The sequence below is a fragment of the Moschus berezovskii genome, chromosome 5 (assembly GCF_049115385.1).
Source record: "Moschus berezovskii isolate FMDL1 chromosome 5, NW_MosBer_1.0, whole genome shotgun sequence".
In the NCBI taxonomy this organism is placed as follows: domain Eukaryota; kingdom Metazoa; phylum Chordata; class Mammalia; order Artiodactyla; family Moschidae; genus Moschus; species Moschus berezovskii.
In genome coordinates, this window is record NC_142464.1 from 6,752,441 (window position 1) to 6,774,960 (window position 22,520).

The 22,520-nt window shown below is 38.9% G+C and overlaps 1 protein-coding gene and 1 pseudogene across 1 annotated transcript in view; one reads left to right on the forward strand and one right to left on the reverse strand.

The window, feature by feature from the left end:
* Nucleotides 1–22,520, forward strand: part of MARCHF1 (membrane associated ring-CH-type finger 1) — a 688,453-nt gene that overhangs the window by 48,468 nt on the left and 617,465 nt on the right. Inside the window, exon 2 of the mRNA XM_088836140.1 lies at nucleotides 483–506. Within this exon, the coding sequence (XP_088692266.1) occupies nucleotides 483–506 (24 nt within the window). The remainder of the gene's footprint in view (nucleotides 1–482; nucleotides 507–22,520) is intronic.
* Nucleotides 12,039–13,275, reverse strand: LOC129561960 (G/T mismatch-specific thymine DNA glycosylase pseudogene; annotated as a pseudogene).

Sequence of the window (22,520 nt, forward strand, 5' to 3'; positions counted from 1 at the left end):
CCAATGAATATTCAGGACTGATTTCTTTTAGGATGGACTGGTTGGATCTCCTTGTAGTCCAAGGGACTCTCAAGAGTCTCCTCCACACTTCAAAAGCATCAATTCTTTGGCGCTCAGCTTTCTTTATAGTCCAACTTTCACATCCATACATGACTACTGGAAAGACCATAACCCTGACTAGAGAGACCTTTGTTGACAAAGTAATATCTCCGCTTTTTAATATGCTATTTAGGTTGGTCTTAGCTTTTCTTCCAAGGAGCAAGCGTCTTTTCATTTTATGGCTGCAGTCACCATCTGCAGTGATTTTGGAACCAGAGAAAATAAATCTGTTTCCATCATTTCTCCATCCATTTGTCATGAAGTGATGGGACCAGATGCCATGATCTTAGTTTTCTGAATGTTGAGTTTTAAGTCAGCTTTTTCACTCTCCTCTATCACTTTCATCAAGAGGCTCTTAATTCTTCTTTACTTTCTGCAATAAGAGTGGTGTCATCTGCATATCTGAAGTTATTGATATTTCTCTCAGCAATCTTGATTCCAGCTTGTGCTTCCTCCAGCCCAGCATTTCTCATGATATACTCTGTATGTAAGTTAAATAAGCAAGGTGACAATATACAGACTTGACGTATTCCTTTTCCTATTTGGAACCAGTCTGTTGTTCCATGTCCATTTCTAACTGTTGCTTCCTGACCTCCACACAGATTTCTCAGGAGGCAGGTCAGGTGGTCTGGTATTCCAATCTCTTTAAGAATTTTCCACAATTTGTTAAAAGAATTTTTAAAAATATTTAACTCTGTAATTTTTAGATCACTTTGTTAGGAAGTTTTATCATATAAAGTGAAATACCTTTCTCCAGGTGAATTTAGACTGATCATTTCACAAGTCAGAATCTTCAAATATATTGTTCCACGTTTATACCATTTCTTTGGGCATGTGCTGATTAAAAAATGCTCAAATAAGCATTCACTGTTTGCTGCATATGCTATTTTTATTCATCTCTCCAAAGCATGTTTGAAAGGCAAATGCTGCATAAATTTCAAAAACTTCTATAAATATGTGCCCCGTATTTAAATACAGATTTTGACTTTCTTTATCTTTGTAGAATTTGGTAGAAGATTCTAACGGTATAGAGATAACATCTCAGCAAAATGTTGCACTGATATTTAACAGATATTTTTACATATAATGCAAATTCATCCACGGTAAACATAGTCATTTTTTATTACTGAAAGAGACAATTAAAATGCAACTGTGACTTCCAAAAGTATGTCCACAATCAGATAAAGCTAACAAGATTACTTAAGAATAAATTAATTAACATCATCCACTTTTTCTCAGCATAATCTGAAGACTTTTGGGGAACACAGAAACAATAGAAGTAGAAACATTTTCTACCAATATAGTTGGGGAGATTAGGTAGATATTCATATAAATTAAATTTCAGTAGAAATTGGGAGGTGAGCATAATCATTTTGGATAAGGGGAATCAAGAAACTTTTCTGAAGGAAATTACTTTAACTGGTGCATTGGTTAGGCAAAAATGACCTTGTGGACCAATATATGAAGCTGATATAAAGGGACATTATGAAGAGAAAAGTGGGATATTATAGTCTCTATTTTAGTTTGACACAGTAGGGTCAGATTAAAAGGTTCTCTAAGGACAGGTAAACAAATTTAAGCTTTCTAATACAGGCCATTTAAAAATCATTCAGACAAAACCCTAGAAAGTAAGGTCTCCCCACCCCACATGAACACAAGAGAAATTATGCAGTGATGCAGATTTTGTTTGTTTTTTTTTGCTCAGAAGGATGTTTGATATATATATATATATATATATATATATATATATATATATTTAATGAATTGTATTGAATGAATGAATTCATTTTCTTTACCATAAAGAAGGTGACAGGTGGAGACTGCCTACAACCCATGCTCACCCCAGCAAGGTGAATTCTTCCTCAGAGGGCAATGTAGTCCTGTGTCTGCTGCTGCTGCGTCACTTCAGTCGTGTCCAACTCTGTGACCCCATAGACGGCAGCCAATCAGGCTCCCTCGTCCCTGGGATTTTCCAGTCAAGAACACTGGAGTGGGTTACCATTTCCTTCTCCAATGCATAAAAGTGAAAAGTGAAACTGAAGTCACTCAGTCGTGTCCAACTCTGTGTGACCCCATGGACTGCAGCCCACCAGGCTCCTCCATCCATGGGATTTTCCAGGCAAGAATACTGGAGTGGGGGGCCATTGCCTTCTCCAGTCTTGTGTCTATTTACCGTGATTTAGTAAATGGCAGACTGTGTTGAAGGACTGTAGTGAAGGCATTTTGGATGAATAGTCTTGGACGAACATAAGATTGCACATTCTATAAAATCTATGATTGTGACCAAATTAAGCCCTGGGTCAAATTCCCAGGAAGCTTCCAGAATCAGCCCAAGGACAGAAGTATAAAGTGTCATAAATACTTATAGAACACAAGTGCAAGTGTATCCATTGTGGGACTTTATGAGTTGAGTTTTGTTTGTCTGGAATCCAACCTTTTCTTCTGAACAGAACCCTAGTTTTCCTTTGGAAGATCATAGCTCTCCTAATGTTGTGGTGCAGAGTTCTGCTGTCTCTGCCCTAGAGGTAGGTACTGAAATCTAGTTCACCCAGTGAGATACATTCACCCTAGACTGTGAATGTTTGGAGGAGTGACAAGAGTAGGAAAGAGATGGTTGAGGCTGATTTCATCAAGGTGGCAGCTGCCTGAGGTTGTCCTCAAGCCTTAGTCCTTTCATGGCTTTTGCCCTGCTTGATATCTAAGTGTTAAAATGTTTCTTTGATTCCATGAATGATATAATAGTATTCCAATAAACTCCTTATTTATTTTCTTTTAGTTACAAGAGTTGGTTGTGTTGCTCATAAAGTGGCCCTCTGTAGATGATGAACACAAGTTAATCCAAAATAATAATGGTAATGATAATCAGTTCAGTTTAGTCACTCAGTTGTGTCTGGCTCTTTGTGATCCCATGGACTGCAGCATGTCAGACTTCCCTGTCCATCATCAACTCTTGGAGCTTGGTCAAATTCATGTGATTGAGTCAGTGATGCCATCCAACCATCTCATCCTCTATCATCCCCATCTCCTCCTGTCTTCAATCTTTCCCAGCATCAGGGTGGTTTCTTATGAGTCAGCTCTTTGCATTAGGTGGCCAAAGTGTTGGAACTTTAGCTTCAGCATCAGTCCTTCCAATGAATATTCAGGACTGATTTCCTTTAGAATTGACTGGGTTGATCTGCTTTCAGTCCAAGGGACTCACAAGTGTCTTTGGCAACACCACAGTTCATAAGCATCAATTCTTCAGTGCTCAGCTTTCTTTATGGTCCAACTCTCACATCCATACACGACTACTGGAAAAACTATAGCTTTGAATATTTGGACCTTTATTGACAAAGTAATGTCTCTGATTTTTTACATGCTGTTTAGGTTTGTCATAGTTTTTCTTCCAAGGAGCCAGGGTCCTTGAATTTCATGGCTGCAGTCACCATCTGCAGTGATTTTGGAGCCCAAGAAAATAAAGATAATAGCATTAAATAATGTTAACAATGAAAATGCTAATTAAATAATGATAATAATGTTAATAAAATAATGATAATAAAAGTAAAATAGAAATATTATTATTATTTACTATGAGCTCATTTCTGAGAATGCTGAAAGGACCAGTATCTCCGTTTTGTTCTTTTTTTGAACAATAGCTCTCCACCAAATAAACACAGTTCCACATTAGAAAGGTCGTGATGATGGGTAGTGTAGAATCCAAAGGAAATTAATGAAAATAAGGAGAGAGCTACCCACAGGGAACCTATAATAGATACAGCCAATCAAAGCAGCACCATGCTGCTGCTGCTAAGTCGCTTCAGTAGTGTCCGACTCTGTGTGACCCCATAGACGGAAGCCCACCAGGCTCCCCTGTCCCTGGGATTCTCCGGCAAGAACACTGGAGTAGGTTGCCATTTCCTCCTCCAATGCATGAAAGTGAAAACTGAAAGTGAAGTCGCTCAGTCATGTCTGACTCTTCGCGACCCCATGAACTGAAGCCTACCAGGCTCCTCTGTCCATGGGATTTTCCAGGCAAGAGTACTGGAGTGGGTTACCATTGCCTTCTCTGCCAGGAATGCAGAGTCAGAATCAAATCTAGTCACAAAGCCATATTCCTGCAGGTGCTAGCCACCTTTTCTAATAATTAAAAAAATAAAGAATAACATATTTTTGTTTCCCCCCCCCCAAAAAAAAATAATAAATAAAAGAATGAGACAAGCGAAACAGAAGAAAAAAGGAGAGAGCTAATTTGAGAGGAAATAATTTCAACCTGTTATAAGGGAGAATTTTCTAACGAATAAATCTTTCCAAAATGTATCTGGGGAGGTAATTAGTATTCCCCTATTAGTCCCCATTAGGAGGCAAAAGGGGCTTCCCTGATAGCTCAGTTGGTAAAGAATCCTCTTGCAATGCCTGAGACCCTGGTTCCATTCCTAGGTCAGAAAAAATCCGCTGGAGAAGGGATAGGCTACCCACTCCAGTGTTCTTGGGCTTTCCTGGTGGCTCAGCTGATAAAGAATCTGCCTTCAATGTGGGAGACTTGGGTTCGATCCCTGGGTTGGGAATCCCTGGAGAAGGTAAAGGCTACCCACTCCAGTATTCTGGCCTGGAGAATTCCGTGGACTGTATAGTCCATGGGGTAGCAAAGAGTCAGACAGAACTGAGAGACTTTCACTTTCACTTCAGGAGGAAAAAGGAAAGGAGAAAAATATCTGACTTGCAAGGTTGTTGTTTAGGATGGATTTCCTGTAAAATTTCCCAATAAGGTGTGTCCATCATCTCTCTGCCTAAATAATAATACACCTAATCCATTAGCTCAGGCTCTCAGGATCTCTGCCTGGAAACATGCATAGCACAAGGTCAGGAAGCTGCCCAGGAGGCTTACAGGACAATCGCCTTATGGTCTTGATGTGAGTCTTAACAGGAGCTACAATTAGACAAAGAAATACTAGCTTAGCCAGGAGGGCATGTTTCTGGAACTCCTGGATATGAAGAGGATTATTAAAACCCATGACTACTTTGCTTTACTTCTTCATGCTACTGAACTTTGAAGATGATTTCCAAATTGGCCATGTTGAACCTGATGACTTTTCCAGGGAAAAGATGATGTGGAACATTCCAGCACTACAGATATTTCAAAAAATCAGGCCATTATTCATGAAAATTGTAACATAATGCAATAGAAAATAAATATTTTAACTTGCTGTTTCTTGTTCATGACACTAAATACAAGTTTTTTTGAGAAAGTGCTTCTATTTTAACCAGTCCTTCACATGAATTTCACACTGAATTTCATGTATTGTGTATATGACTTTGACCAAAAAGTAAACACAGAATAAAGCTCTTTGGCTGAAAGAATGTTATATGGAAAAAGGTTGACAGGTTTTACTTTTTATTATTATTATTATTTCTGAGTGTAAATTAACACTTCTAAAAATGAAATCATAAATTTAATTAATGTGAAAACACTTTTATATCATTTGCTATAAGCCAAGCATTATTTTACAACCTCAACGTATATTGAATCATCTAAACCAATCTATGAATCTCTTTTCCACAAATGAGAAAATGGAAGTATTTAGGTAAACAGTTCTTTAGAAAGCAGCCAGCAAAATGAGGAATGTCTCTGAAAAATCAGTGAAAAAGGGAAATCAGTCCATTGGACAGAACTTGGAATAGTAAATTTTGTTGTCAGTTTTGTATGGATTGGGAAATAAATAAAAAGGTCCCATGAGGATAAAGTAGCAAGACCACAGTTGGAGAGCAGAGTGGGTCCCCCACAGTTTAAGCATGTGTCCTTCACTACTATTTAGCACACAAAACTGCTTCTAATCAGGCTGCTGTGTTCTCTGACTGTTGTCATGGCTGTAGAATTGGTTTGTGCACTCACCTTGGTTCATGCACTTTCCGTTTCATGGTTCCTTAGAATACTTTTTTCCTTCCTTTAACTTACTTACCTCCACTCAAGACTCAGCTCAACCCCAACTCCTTCACAAAACCACAGTGAAGATAGTATTTGCCCTTCTTTTTGCTCATTACCTAGCCCAAGAGTGAAGTAAGTCAGAAAGAGAAAAAATATTGTATATTAGTGCATATATGTAGAATCTAGAAAAATGGTAAAAATGATCTTATTTGCAAAGCAGAAATAGAGACATGGGTGTAGAGAACAAACTTGTGGATTCCAAGGGGATAGGGGAGGTGGGATGAATTGGGAGATTGGAACTGACATATATACACTACTCATTGGTTGCTGTTCAGTTACTAAGTCGTGTCCAACTCTTTGCGATCCCATGGACTATAGCCTACCAGGCTCCTCTGTCCATAGGATTCTCTAGGCAAGAATACTGGAGAAGCTTGCCATTTCCTTCTCCAGAGAATTTTGTGATTCAGGGATCAAACTGGAGTCTCCTGCATCAGCAGCCAGATTCTTTACCACTGAGCCATCAGGGAAGTTCTTCTGATACTGTGTATACTATTGATACTATATATAAAATAGGTAAATAATAAGAACCTACTGTGTAGCACAGAACATTTCTCAGAGCTCCATAGTCACCTAAATCAGAAGAAAATGCAAAAAAGAGGATTATGTATACTGGGGTTGATACACTTTGCTGTTCAGCAGAAACTGACACAGCAAGGTAAAACAATTACACCCCAATTAAAATAGGTTTTTAAAAAGTTAATTACAGAAATTTAAAAATTGAGATTTTATTTTATAGGATGGATAAAATGTTTTGATGGCCAGCATATGCCATTTTTTCTCTCTAGGTAGAACATTTGAGTCTGGGAGTCAAGAGGTAGAGGATGGAGTGGTATCACTCACTATTTCACTTACTAAACCTTTTGCAGAATTTTTTTCATTTTCCCATAACTTAGTTTGAATTTCGTAAAGGAAAATGCTGTCACTGAGAGGGACAACTATGATTTCAATGAATTAGAAATTGAGACTACCACCTGGCTATTTTGTGTTCCTCCTGTCATGAACAAAAAGGCAGGTTAGTTCACTGGTTGAACATGATTGATCCTGATCACAAAGAAGAAATTGGGTCACTGATACGTCAACAGGCCTAAAGGTGTCTGTGATGCCTCCAAGCCCAAAGGCACATGTAAGAGGGAAATTACAGAAAATTCCAGATATTGGTATACAAGACCACTGAGGATTCAAAATGTTTAGGAATAAAAAATTTAGGTTGACCTACATGCTGCCAATGACAAAAGGTCTATCTAAGGACTTGCTAGTATAATAAAGTTAGAGCGTTGTTAGAGCTTTGTTACCAGTTACAAAATGAGAGCTTCACTTAGTAACTGTTAATGCAATCAACATGCAAAATTTATTATGTATTTGTCATGGAACAACAGACTGGTTCCAAATAGGAAAAGGTGTACGTCAAGGTTGTATATTGTCACCTTGCTTATTTAACTTATATGCAGAGTACATCATGAGGAACGCTGGGCTGGAAGAAGCACAAGCTGGAATCAAGATTGCTGGGAGAAATATCAATAACCTCAGATATGCAGATGACACTACCCTTATGGCAGAAAGTGAAGAGGAACTGAAAAGCCTCTTGATGAAAGTGAAAGAGGAGAGTGAAAAGGTTGGCTTGAAGCTCAACATTCAGAAAACTAAGATCATGGCATCTGGTCCCATCACTTCATGGGAAATAGATGGAAAAACAGTGGAAACAGTGTCAGACTTTGTTTTTTTGGGCTCCAAAATCACTGCAGATGCTGATTGCAGCCAGGAAATTAAAAGACGCTTGCTCCTTGGAAGGAAAGTTATGACCAACCTTGATAGTATATTAAAAAGCAGAGACATTACTTTGCCAACCAAGGTCCGTCTAGTCAAGGCAATGGTTTTTCCCGTGGTCATGTATGGATGTGAGAGTTGGACTGTGAAGAAGGCTGACCGCCGAAGAATCGATGCTTTTGAACTGTGGTGTTGGAGAAGACTCTTGAGAGTCCCTTATACTGCAAGGAGATCCAACCAGTCCATTCTGGAGGAGATCAATCCTGGATGTTCATTGGAGGGACTGATGCTAAAGCTGAAACTGCAATACTTTGGCCACCTCATGTGACGAGTTGACTCACTGGAAAAGACTCTGATGCTGGGAAAGGTTGGGGGCGGGAGGAGAAGGGGACGACAGAGAATGAGATGGCTGGATGGCATCACCGACTCTGTGGACATGAGTTTGAGTGTACTCCAGGAGTTGGTGATGGACAGGGAGGCCTGGCGTGCTGTGATTCATGGGGTCGCGGAGAGTCGGACACGACTGAGCGACTGAACTGAACTGAACTGAACTGTCTATATGAGTATGCATGTGTATGTTTGGTCATTAAGTCGTGTCTGACTCTTTTGCGACCCCATGGACCGTAGCCCACCAGGCTCATCTGTCCATGGAATTTCCCAGGCAAGAATAATGGAATGGGTTGCCATTTCCCTCTCCAGGGGATCTTCCAGACTCAGGGATTGAATCCATGTTTCCTGCATTGCAGGCAGATTCTTTACCCCTGAGCTACCAGTGAAGCCTATGAGTATTCATGAACATGAAGTGTTAGTCATACACTTATGTTCAACTCTTTAGGACCACCCCCCACCCAAGCCCCCACCACATGGATTGTAGCCTCTGTCCTTGGAATTCTCTAGGCAAGAATACTGGAGTGGGTAGCCTTTTCCTTGTCCAGAGGATATTTCCAACCCAGGGATCAAACTTGGGCATCCTGCTTTGCAGGCAGATTCTTTACTGTGTGAGCCACACAAAGTATGGCTGTGTATGTGTGTGTGTGTGTGTATATATATATATATATATATATATGTTTAATAATTTCCTTGTTCTACTCCCTAATTTTATTTTATTTTTTAAGGATAATCATTCTCAATATTTATTGTAAAAAACAATCAGAATTTCAAGTGAATTTTAAAACTTTTTCCAATATTATTTAATGAAAAAGTCTCATATTCTCATGTATAGTGTATATCAACATGTACTATTCACCTGTCATATTTAATGAAAAACACAATTATTGTATGCTTGGAAAAATCCTTAAACCCTTTCTCTACTGAGCGTCTACCATAATTTAAAGGATAATTTCTCTACTCAAAAAAAAAAAATAATAATCTATGTAAAGACTACAACTAAAAACCAAAGCAATACCTAGTTACATGCTTTACATAATCCCATGAAAAAATAATTAAATTGTTCCTAATCCCTGACGCAAGGCACGTAAAAGCACCTGCACAAAAGATCCATGTAAACAGCAATACAGTATATGATTTAAATAACATGAATGACTTTTACATGGCTTGACCTAGACTAAAGGAAAAATAAAATCCATTATGGCTACAGCTAAAATTCATGTTAAAATTCACAAGAATTTGTATCTCTTATTAGAAAAAGAGCAGGCTATGTAATCTTTCAGAAAAAAATACTTCATAAATATTTTCATATTGAGAAACAACATGCTCCCTGGGTAGGAATAAAATCAGAATATTCAGATGTGATTAGGAAAAAATGCAAGTGGCATTTCTGAATACCTAGCTTTGAAATCCACCAGGCCAAGTAGTTTAGACTATTTGCAGCACCATGGAATGTGCACTAGAAAATCACAAAAGTCCATTACTTCAAACTAGCCTTGACATGAGGTTCACTTAGTCCACAGTAATAAACAGCAGTGGTGCAGATAATTCTTAAAAAATTACTGGATTATTTGATTTATCTAGCAAGAAAAATTCTTATTATTTATTTTAGTACATTTCATGCACATAAAGCCCCAGTTTAAATAAGATTATCAAACAACCTCCAGCCTCTTGTTACTCAACCTGAAAGTTCATTTCTCATCATTTCTATGTTACATGTTAAAATTCAAGGAGGATAAAATTAGAATGGTGATAGATACTGAGAGAGAAGTTCAGTCTCCTTCCTATCAAATGTTATGTCTCTCAAGTAAAACACAGATGAAGTATAGAAGTTTAAAAGGTTTTCTGCATTCTCTGGAACTTACCATCTCAGCAGAATAGTTTCTTCCTACTAGAGGATCAGCAGATGCAGGTAAGAGGACCAAAGGCAGGGCTCACGCCCTGGCAGGTAAAGCCGAGTTAACCTTGGCAGGTAAAGCCGAGTTAACCTTGCTGCTGCAAGGCCATACTCCACATTTCTACTGCAAATCAACCTCACAAATGCTCACCACTGGTAAAGCAAGGAGGCCTGAGTGTGAACACAACTCAAGAAGTCCATTCAGTTCAGTTCAGTTCAGTCGCTCAGTCGTGTCTGACTCTCTGCAACCCATGAATCACAGCACGCCAGGCCTCCCTGTCCATCACCAACTCCCGGAGTTCACTCAAACTCATGTCCAGAGTCGGTGATGCCATCCAGCCATCTCATTCTCTGTCGTCCCCTTCTCCTCCTGCCCCCAACCTTTCCCAGCATCAGAGTCTTTTCCAGTGAGTCAACTCATCGCATGAGGTGGCCAAAGTATTGCAGTTTTAGCTTTAGCATCAGTCCTTCCAATGAACACCCAGGATTGAGCTCCCTTAGAATGGACTGGTTGGATCTCCTTGCAGTCCAAGGGACTCTCAAGAGTCTTCTGCAACACTACAGTTCAAAAGCATCAATTCTTCGGTGATCAGCTTTCTTCACAGTCCAACTCTCACATCCATACATGACCACGGGAAAAACTGTAGCCTTGACTAGACGGACCCTCGTTGGCAAAGTAATGTCTCTGCTTTTAAATATACTATCAAGGTTGGTCATAACTTTCTTTCCAAGGAGTAAGCGTCTTTTAATTTCATGGCTGCAATCAGCATCCACAGTGATTTTGGAGCCCAAAAAAACAAAGTCTGACACTGTTTCCACTGTTTTTCCCTCTATTTCCCAGGAAGTGATGGGACCAGATGCCATGATCTTTGTTTTCTGAATGTTGAGCTTCAAGCCAAACTTTTCACTCTCTCTTTCACTTTCATCAAGAGGCTTTTTCGGTCCTCTTCACTTATCTGCATATCTGAGGTTATTGATATTTCTCCCAGCAATCCTGATTCCAGCTTGCGCTTCTTCCAGCCCAGCGTTCCTCATGATGTACTCTGCATATAAGTTAAATAATCAGGGTGACAATATACAGCCTTGACGTACACCTTTTCCTATTTGGAACCAGTCTGTTGTTCCATGTCCAGTTCTAACTGTTGCTTCCTGACCTGCATACAGGTTTCTCAAGAGGCAGGTCAGGTGGTCTGGTATTCCCATCTCTTTCAGAATGTTCCACATTTTGTTGTGATCCACACAGTCAAAGGCTTTGGCATAGTCAATGAAGCAGAAATAGTTTTTCTGGAACTCCCTTGCTTTCTCCATGATCCAGCGGATGTTGGCAATTTGATCTCTGGTTCCTCTGCTTTTTCTAAAACCTGCTTGAACATCTGGGAGTTCACGGTTCACATATTGCTGAAGCCTGGCTTAGACAATTTTGAGCATGACTTTATTAGCATGTGAGATGTTAAACAATGCGAAAAACTACCAGGTGAGACTCCACCAAGGGTTAACCTCATAGATGAAAATCAGCACACTTGCCTCTTTACCAGCGGGAATCTTATTAGCCGCATGCCCTTCTTAGGCATGAAAAGGGAGAATGGGGCATCTAAGTTTACGCATAGTTCATAGTCAAGTGTAAAGATTCAGACTCTTGCATTTTTTAATTACAAGTTAAAAGTGACACCCAAAAGATTAATTTCTCCATAAATGAAATACAGTTTAATAAAAAAAAGCTAGAATGATGGTTAATTCAAATACAAAAACTCATATACAGAAAAACTCTTTTTCCTTCCAAACTACTTAGGTCCATACAGTTGACTCTGATGTACCTTGATCACAACATCCTAATAAAATACGAATAAAATGTTTCAGCTAGCAAACCGAGGGCCACTTGACAACTGCATTAAAACTGCAGCATTTAAGCAGGGCTGAAAAACACCATCTTTAAATGGGGTTTCCTTCTTGTTCTTGCGTCCCACAGTGATTACTAGATAAAAAGATCTGGTCTGTAAACTACTAGGTCATCCACTGTCCATTTGGAATGTCACTGAAAGTTGATTCTCCATTGTCAGCAGCCAGCCCATTTGAAGAGAATCCGCAAGGTTCACCAGGGCAGGGGTTTTCATTGTAAGCACCACCATACGCTGCTTCATAACCGGGGTCATATTTTTCTTTCTTCACAGCCATCTTCTTTGCATCCTCTTGGGCAAGCTGTAGGTCAAATGTATATTGCACTTCTTGAACGTCTGTGTTTCGATCAATGCCTTTCAAATGATCTCTTAAGTCCTTCAGCTTAATGTAGTAATGTACTTTGTCCTGGGCGCGAGGAAACTGAGCACATCTTGCACTGGATGATGACATCACATAGCAGAGAGTTTCTGTATCTGGGATCTTATGGGGTTGAAGTCCAAACTCTAAGTTCTTAACCTTTACTCCAAAAACTTCCTTACTAAAATTTCGTAAATACATTTTCCATTAAACACTGCTATTCGTGGCTGATATTTCTGTAATTTCTGCACTAGAATACGTCCTCCTTCACGAAATTCTTTACTGGAAAGATCCTTGCTGCCTGGTGTTGTCCTTTCCACCATATTGGTAAATCTAATACCGTATTTCCCTGGTAGAATGTGATCATCCATGTGAGTCAGTTAGACCTCACTCAGCCCTGACATAAATAGGCACTTCCAAAAGTAGTTTCCAGGCCCAGGGTAGTGATGCCCTTTGTAAGCAGCCATCAGTCCTGGATTTATGCCATTAATTACAATGTCCAGATTGAAAGTCAAAATGTCTGGTAGCGTCTTGGTCAGAAGTTCAGCTTCTGAAGCACCATTGAAATGGTCCACTTTTGTTTTCACTTTAAATGTGTCTGCAATTTTTTCTTGCTTTACTTTTGGCTTTGTGGACTTGTCAGATTTTTTGGCCTCAGCAGGTTTTTGGGGCTCCACTGGCGTTTTTGGTTCTGTTGTTCTGGGTTTTCTTTTCCTTCCTTTTGGAGGAGTCTCTTGTGTGGGTTCCTGAGCAGGTGCTGGTACTGGAACTTCGGTTGGCATTTCTTGTGCATTCATAACTGTCATGTTAGGAGCTTCAGTCATCATTTGTTGGAGTGGAAATGTATAAAAGCTTGAACTTGCTGAAGAGAATAGCTGCCCGCGTTGTCTGCTTCCATTACCTGCTGCCAATCTTGCGCGCAGCTACTCAGGCCCAGCAGCCCAGCTAGTCTGCAGTATCGTGGAGCAGGAATGGCGGTACAGTTCATAACCAGACACTCGGAATCGATGGCTGGTAGAACTCGAACAGTGGCTGGTGCACAGGCTCCTCCCCCAAGCTTCCCCTCATTTTATTATTTACTTAAAACTTGGTGCTGGTGGTTTCCTCCAAAATTTAGCCTTTAGTTTATAGAATATTCAGAATATTTACTGTGACTGAAATAGAGCAGTAATAAAAATCTCTACAGAGGTATAAGTTGCCGTCTCTACAGGTGGATACATGATGGCTTGGCTTTTGTAACTCTATTTTTGGAGAAAAGTTTAGAGTTCTTTCATTTATATGAAATATATTTGCAACTTGTTATATGAAAGCATGAAATTGGTAACGTTTAGGCTGGGGATAGATTGAATACTCCAAACTTCACTGTTATGTATCCTGCTTAGAGATGCTGAACCTGAGGTTCTGAAAACTATCTTCTCCTTTGTCAGCTGATTTCCTGTGAACCCTTTTAACCAGGGACCCTGGAGGGAGGTGAAAAGGCAAGAAGAAGAATCTTATTCCTGCCAATATCATCCTGGCTGATGACATTTCACTCAATCAGCAGCAGAGGGTTTATATCTCAAGCTGCTTTAGTCATTTCCAGACCCAGCCTTATGTTTCTCACTTAGAGATCCCAAAAGCAGGTGAGTAGCATCTGCTCCCTGGAAACCTCAGCCCCATTCACACAGGGCCCATCCAATGAGCTGAAGTGCCCTTATTAATCTCCTCAGAGATCTGAGATTGAGTTCCTAGTGCCACTCTGAGTCCATGAGGTACTTACATCAGTCAGATCTATTAATTAAGGAATTGCCTGGCAAGCCCAAAATTTAATGAGGTAGGCCAGCTATCTAAAGACTCAGAGAATTGTTGCAGAGTCCAAAGGAAATCTACAGGATGAATTTATTCTTGGGATGGTCAATCTTTGTTTTATTAAATTATTCAACAAGTTGGATTACCTCCACCTGTGGAGGGTAATATGCTTTACTCAAAAAAAAAAAAAAAAAAATAGACCTAGACTTGGTGGTTAAAACAGTAGAAATCTATGTTCTTACATTTCTGGAAGGCTGGAAGTATAAGATCAATGTCTCCGCTGATTTAGTTTCTGGTGAGAGGTCTCTTTCTTTCTGATGGTCACCTTCTCTTTCTCTTCATATTGCAGAGGAAATGACAGATCTCCTTCTGTTTCTTTTTATTTTTTTAATAAGGCCACTGATTCTATTGCCCCAGAATTGGGCCCCAAATTATATGACCTCATTTAACCTTAATTATCTCATACAGGGTCTATCTGCAAATAGTTACATTGTGGGTTATGGTTTCAACGCATGAATCTCGGAGAAACAATTCACTCCATTACATTACCTGGCCCTCTAAAATCTGTCCTTATTGCATGGAAAATACATTCAGTTCATCCCAACAACCCCCCAATCTAAAGTTTATCCTAGCATCAACTCTAAAATTCTCATTTAATATCATCTAAATCAGGTATGATGAGACTTGAAGTATGATTCATCCTGAGAAAAAAATTTCTTTGCAGCTGTGAACTTCTGAAGGCAGGCAAGCTATGTGCTTCCAAAAATTGATGGTGTGATATAGACATGGTAGATAAACATTTCCCAGAAACATTCAAAATAATGTTTGACCAAATTTCTATGCACAGGGCCCAGCCAAGTGGACATATGAAAAATTGACACACAAGACATAACATCATCTTCAAAGTTATGAGTCCCAACCCAGCTGGGACTTTGGGTTTCAAAGGAACAAGTAGCTGCCACTGGTAATTTTTCTCAAAGTGATTGGAATCTCAGGTCTGTGGTGTCCTTGCTCTGAACCTCCAAGGATTAAAAATCTCAGTATTTTTCCTTTCATTTCCCTAGTCCAGAAATGATAGTTGCTTTCTTTACCTATTGTCTGACTACTATTCCTTTTTGGTTTTTTTTCATTCCTATGGTTGTTGTTGTTCAATCACTCAGTCCTGTCTGACTTTTTGTGACCCCATGGACTGCAACACACCAGGCTTCCCTCTCCATCACCATCTCCCGGAGCTTTCTCAAACTCACATCCATTGATTCAGTAATGCCAATCCATAATCAACTCAGAACATTTTAACCTTTTGTCTGCATGTTTAGATTTGTTGCTACACCATTCATTCAGTTCAGTGCAGTTCAGTCACTCAGTAGTGTCTGACTCTGCGACCCCATGAACCGCAGCAAGCCAGGCCTCTCTGTCCATCACCAAATCCCGGAGTCCACCCAAACCCATGTCCATTGAGTTGGTGATGCCATCCAACCATCTCATCCTCTGTCATCCCCTTCTCCTCCTACCTTCAATCTTTCCCAACATCAGGGTCTTTTCCAATGAGTCAGTTCTTTGCATCAGGTGGCCAAAATATTGGAGTTTCAGCTTCAACATCAGTCCTTCAAATGAACACCCAGGACTGATCTCCTTTAGGATGGACTGGTTGGATCTCCTTGCAGTCCAAGGGACTCTCAAGAGTCTTCTCCAATACCACAGTTCAAAAGCATCAATTCTACAGTGCTTAGCTTTCCTTATAGTACAAGTTTCACATCCATACATGACTACTGGAAAAATCATAACCTTGACTAGATGGACCTTGGTTGACAAAGTAATGTCTCTCCTTTTTAATATGCTGTCTAGGCTGGTCATAACTTTCCTTTCAAGGAGTAAGCATCTTTTAATATCATGACTGCAGTCACTGTCTGCAGTGATTTTGGAGCCCCCCCCCAAAAAAAAATTGAGTCACTACTTCTACTGTTTCCCCATCTATTTGCCAAGAAGTGATGGGACCTGATGCTGTGATCTTATTTTTCTGAACGTTGAGCTTTAAGCCAACTGTTTCACTGTCCTCTTTTACTTTCATTAAGAGTTTCTTTAGTTCTTCTTCACTTTCTGCCATAAGGGTGGTGTCATCTGCATATTTGAGGTTATTGATATTTCTCCTGGCAATCTTGATTTCAGCTTGTGCTTCCTCCAGCCCAGCGTTTCTCATGATGTACTCTACATATAAATTAAATAAGCAAGGTGACAATATACAGACTTGACATACTCCTTTTCCTATTTGGAACCAGTCTGTTCCCTGTCCAGTTCTAACTGTTGCTTCCTGACCTGCATACAGGTTTCTCAAGAGGCAGGTCAGGTGGTCTGGTATTCCCATCTCTTTCAGAATATTCCACAGTTTATTGTCAAAGGCTTTGGCATAGTCAATAAAGCAGAAATAGATGTGTTTCTGGAACTCTCTTGATTTTTCCATGAGCTAGCAAATGTTGGCAATTTGATCTCTTGTTCCTCTTTCTTTTCTAAAACCAACTTGAACCTCTGGAAATTCATGGTTCACATATTGATGAAGCCTGGCTTGGAGAATTTTGAGCATTACTTTACTGGCATGTGAGATGAGTGCAATTGTGCAGTAGTTTGAACATTCTTTGGCATTGCCTTTCCTTGGGATTGGAACGAAAACTGACACTTTCCAGTCCTGTGGAAACTGCTGAGTTTTCCAAAGTTGCTGACATATTGAATGCAGCACTTTCTCAACATCATCTTTTAGGATTTGAAATAGCTCAACTGGAATTCCATCACCTTCACTAGCTTTGTTCGTAGTGATGCTTTCTAAGGCCAACTTGACTTCACATTCCAGGATGTCTGGCTCTAGGTGAGTGATCACACCATCATGATTATCTGGATCATGAAGATCTTCTTTGTACAGTTCTTCTGTGTATTCTTGCCACCTCTTCTTAATATTTTCTGCTTCTGTTAAGTCCATACCATTGCTGTCCTTTATTGATCCCATCTTTGCATGAAATGGTCCCTTGTATTCAGGGTTAATTTCCTTCAGGATTGACTGGCTTGATCTTTTTGTTGTCCAAGGGGCTCTCAAGAATCTTCTCCAACACCTCAGTTCAAAAGCATCAATTCCTCCTCACTCCACCTTCTTTATGGTTGAACTCTCACATCCATTCATGAGTACTGGAAACACCATAGGCTTGAGTAGACAACATTTGTTGGCAAAGTGATCTCTGCTTTTTAAATATGCTGTCTATGTTGGTCATAGCTTTTCTTCCAAGGAGCAAGCATCTCTTAATTTCATGGCTGCAGTCACCATCTGCAGTAATTTTGTAGCCCAAGGAATAAAGTCTGTCAATGCTTCCATTATTTCCACATCTATTTGCCAAGGAATAGGACTGGATGCTATGATCTTAGTTTTCTGAATGCTGAGTTTTAAGCTAGACTTTTCACTACCATTCCTTTTGTTTAAAAAGGACTACCACTTTTTTTTTTTTCAATTCTGTAATGCTAACATGTTCCCCATGTTAAATTCTGCATATTAAAATACATGACACCATTTATTTTATCTGTTAGACTATGGTGGATGACGTACCACTTCTGTCTTATTTTGGGCTGCTATAACAAAGTAACATAGATAGTGTGGCTCATAAACCACAGAAATGTATTTCCCAAGTTTCCAGAGGCTGGAAGTTCAAGATTAAGGTACCAGCACGGTCGTGTTCTCATGAGAGTCCTCTTTCTGATTCACAGCTCACTGTCTTCTTGCTTTGTCTTCACTCGGCAGAGAGCAGAATAAAGCAAGATCTTGTGTCTCTTTATAAGGGTACAAACCCACTCATGAGGGCTCCATCTTCATGATGTAGTAACTTCCCAAAGGGCTCACTTCCTGATACCATCACATTGTGAGTTAGGATTTCAAACACATGGGTTTTGGGGGCACGCATATATCAGTCCAATGCAATAACACATGGATTAAGCAAAGGCACAAACATTCAGTCCTGGTTTTCCTGGGACTGTCCTAATCTGGTTTTCACTCTCGCTTTATTATTATTATTATTATTCTGCAAAGTATCCTAATTGAACGATAACCTATATGATTATGCTGAAACTAAAGAACATTGCTCTATAAATCAGGACATCTGGCATCTAGTCCTGTCTTTGTAAAAAATGCATGTGAATAAGCAATCACTCAAATCCACTCTGAAGAATAAGTGACTGTACCATTTATTACAGCTCCAAAACTCTCAGATCTTGTAATCCTTGATGCTGTCATACAATTTATTCAAATATATTCAAATGTATTACCACTGAGATACGGACAGACGTATCAGCAGCATTAGAAGGTACCAGATTTGATATGAAGTTTTAGTGGTCTGTTCTCTAAGGAACAGAAAACAATTTGATTAGCAAAGATGAACTGGGAGAGGTTTTCTAAAAAAAAGGGTTGTTAAATCAATCTGATCACTTCGAAAATTTTTGCAGCAGGAAAGGTTAGAGACATTTGATAAGTTTAAGGTATATGCAACTATATTATTATATTACTATTCACTGATTTTTTTTTTTTTCTGTTTCTCTGTTTAGCTATTAGGATAAGAACTTTGCATATACAGGTTGATCCTGAAAAACATGAGTTTGCACTGAGTGGTTCCACTTATATGTGAAATTTTTTTCCCAGTGAATACTGTAGTACTACACAATCCACAAAGTTATTTGAATCTAAGCCTGTAGAACTGCAGATACAGAGGATCAACTATGAGACTTGAGCTTCTGTGGATTTTGGTATCCTTAGCATGTCCTGGAACCAATCCCACTCAGAGATCAAGGGATGACTGTAACTATTTAACTTTTACAATAATCCTGTGAGGGAGGCATTAGGGTCGTCCACATTTTATAAGTGAAAGTTCAGAGGGTTAACTAATGTGTTTGACTATATATAGCAAGCAAGTGGTTATACTGGGAATTGTAGCTGGTAATATGGTTTTATAACTGATATACCATAATTTTAACTATCAAGATCAATATAGCTTTAAAAAACTTTATTGGAGTATAGTTGCTTTACAATGTTGTATTAGTTTCTCCTATACAGCAAAGTGCATCAGCCATACATTTATATGTATGGCTCATTTTTTATTTCCTTACCATTTAGGTCAGCACAGAACATTGAGTAGAGTTCCCAATGTTGTACAGTAGGTTCTCACTAGTTATGTATTCTATACATAGTAATGTATATATGTCAATCTCAATCAATATAATTTATGTGACATGAGAGAGGTATTAGCTAACTCTATACCAGTCATCATTTTGCAATAGATTAGTATATCAAATCAATACATTGTATACCTTAAACTTATACAATCTTAAATGCCTTTTATTTTTCAACAAACCTGGGGGAAAAAAGAATACAGGTAGATACAGAAGACGGAGAAGGCAATGGCAAGCCACTCCAGTACTCGTGCCAGGAAAATCCCATGGATGGAGGAGCCTGGTGGGCTGCAGTCCATGGGGTCGCTGAGGATCGGACACGACTGAGCAACTTCACTTTCACTTTTCACTTTCACACATTGGAGAAGGAAATGGCAACCCACTCCATTGTTCTTGCCTGGAGAATCCCAGGGATGGGGGAGCCTGGTGGGCTTCCATCTATGGGGTCACACAGAGTCGGACACGACTGAAGTGACTGCCACAGATACAGAAGAAATATAATTACAATTCAATTTGATTAGGAGAATCCCAGGTGGCACTAGTGGTAAAGAACTCACCTGCCAATACAAAAGATGTAAGAGACGTGGTCTTGATCCCTGGATCAGGAAGATCCTTTGGAGGAGGGCATAGCAACCCACTCCAGTATTCTTTCCTGGAGAATACCATCGACCGAGGAATCTGGAGGGCTATGGTCCATTGGGTCTCAAAGAGTCAGACACGACTGAAGCAACTTAGCATGCACACATGCACGATTTGATTATAGAAAATCTTAAACTCTGTTTATAAATATATTTTAAATCACCATTGCCCATTTTGCTCTCATTTTAAAAAAGCTATTAGCATTTATCTTTACTTTTAAACAACAATCTTAGTCCTAAAAGACACCTAGTAAATCATGTTTTTTATTACTTTGCCTTAAGATTTCACCTGGATATAATCTCTTTACTTTATTCTCATACATAAAGAGCAGGTATTTGGATTATTCTTTTTTCAGGATTACAAGGAAACTTTCCTGTTGATGTTGAATTTCTTAGAGTACGTGGCTCTAGACTGCCTAAAATTAATCATCACATTACTGGGCCTTCACCATAGATAATCCTGCAATAATCAGACATTCTGATTCAGTAGAGCTGATGTGAGGCCCAGAAATCTGCCTTACATTTTCAGTGATAGTTTTGTGCCCTAATGTTTTACAGCAACTATTTTCTAGCCTTTGTAATGTCAAGAAAGCAATGATGTACCTGATAGGCATGCTGTGTTATTAGTATGCTAAGACTGCCATAACAAAAAACACAGGCTGGATGGCTTAACTAATAGAGTTTTGTTTCTGGAGGCTTGAAGTCTGAGATCAAGTTGTCAGCAGAATTGGTTTTCACTGAGACTTCTCTCTCTCCTTGGTCTGTAGAAAGATACCCACCCATCTCACAGATAACACAGTCCCTTCGTGCCTGTGTTATAGATGACTTGATCTCCTTTTTCTTATAAGGATAGCAGTAATATTGAATTAGGGATCATCCTAACAACCACTTTTTAAATTAATTAACTCTTTAAAGATCTTATAGCTAAATACAGGCACATTCATCATGTGCACTTTGGGAGATAAACTTCAGCCCCTTACACTCCTGACTTACATCCCATCTTGTTCAGAATAATCCCAGTTTACACCTGATGTGCTGGGATGATCTTTCCAACTCAAGGGTGTTTTAGTTTGAGCCACAAATAATATGCTCTCACTATTTAAAAGCTATTAATTTACTTAAATAGATACACAGATCTCTTATTTTTCTATTTGGACCATTGGTATCTTAAGACTAATTCTTAAAATATAGAAAACATTATAACAAAAAAACTTCCGAAAGTTGTACTGAAGCAATTGTTTTTAAAATTATGTTAAAAACTGTAACTAAAATTTAAAATCAGGAAAGAAAGTTAAAGTGCTTACAGTATATTTTAGCACTCTCTGCGTATGATATTTTTGTTAATTTTCTTACTTGTTATATTACTTTTTTATAGCCAGTCTTCGTAGCCTGTTAGTTGCTCAGTCATATCTGGCTCTGTGATCCCACAGACTGCAGCCTGCCTGGCTCTTCTCTTCATGGAATTCTCCATGCAAGAATATTAAAGTGGGAAGTCATTCCCTTCTCTAGGGGGTCTTCCCGACCCAGAGATTGAACCTGGGTCTCCTGCATTGCAGGCAGATTCTTTACCATCTAAGCCACCAGTTTTTGTAATATTAATATACAATTTAAGTCAGGATTTAATTATTTTTTTGTTCAAGGATTGCTACTCACATAATTGAAATGTCATTCTACACAGAGCTTTCAATCAAAAAGTTTATACCAGCTTTCCATTCTAAAGTTTTGATAATGTCTTTGAGATTACTCCGAGTCAATTAAATTCTTTCTGCTCTAGTTTCCTCATATGTAAAACCTAAGTCAAAATACCAACTACCCTAGAATTATAAAATTTTCGAGTTCACACAAAGGCTAACATGTTTCTGCCCCCACACTTAACTCTTTTTCCTTTTAATTTTCTCATCACCCCCTTCCTAGTACTGTCACATTAGTTTATCTCATATCTTTGTTTTGTCCTCACTATTGGGATGTTGGCTTGGGTTTTTATTCCTTGGATGAAGCAGATGAGTGGCCTAGAGATACTAGTAAATATTCATGGAGGACAAATAAACACAAAGGAGATGAATGGATGAAGTTGGCAAATGCAATTTGCTTCAATTTTCTCTACAGTAGAGAATTACATGGAAGAATCACATGAAAGATCATTTGAGGGTTTGAACATAATTGAACTTTTTCTAATATGAGTAAACTATACATACAACATTCAAGCATCACATGCTTAATTCAGAAGTGGGCAATCTGAAACATCGGGGAACTTAGAAAACAGATAAGAGAAAGAAAATGTGCAATTTTTTATTCCTCATATTTCCTTTGGTAGAGGAAAAAAATATATCTTAGCATTGGTTCAAAAGCCTTTTGTTCATGAGTCTTCACTTGTGCGCATGTACGTTTCACATTTAAAGAGAAACTAGTCTGAAAAATCATCTTGATCTCATATTTCATCTTAGAATTCTTATAAAATAAATACATGCTGACTCCAGAGTACATTTCTGATTTACCAGCAACCCATGTGTTCTTCATTCTTTCTGGAGGACAACTTCTA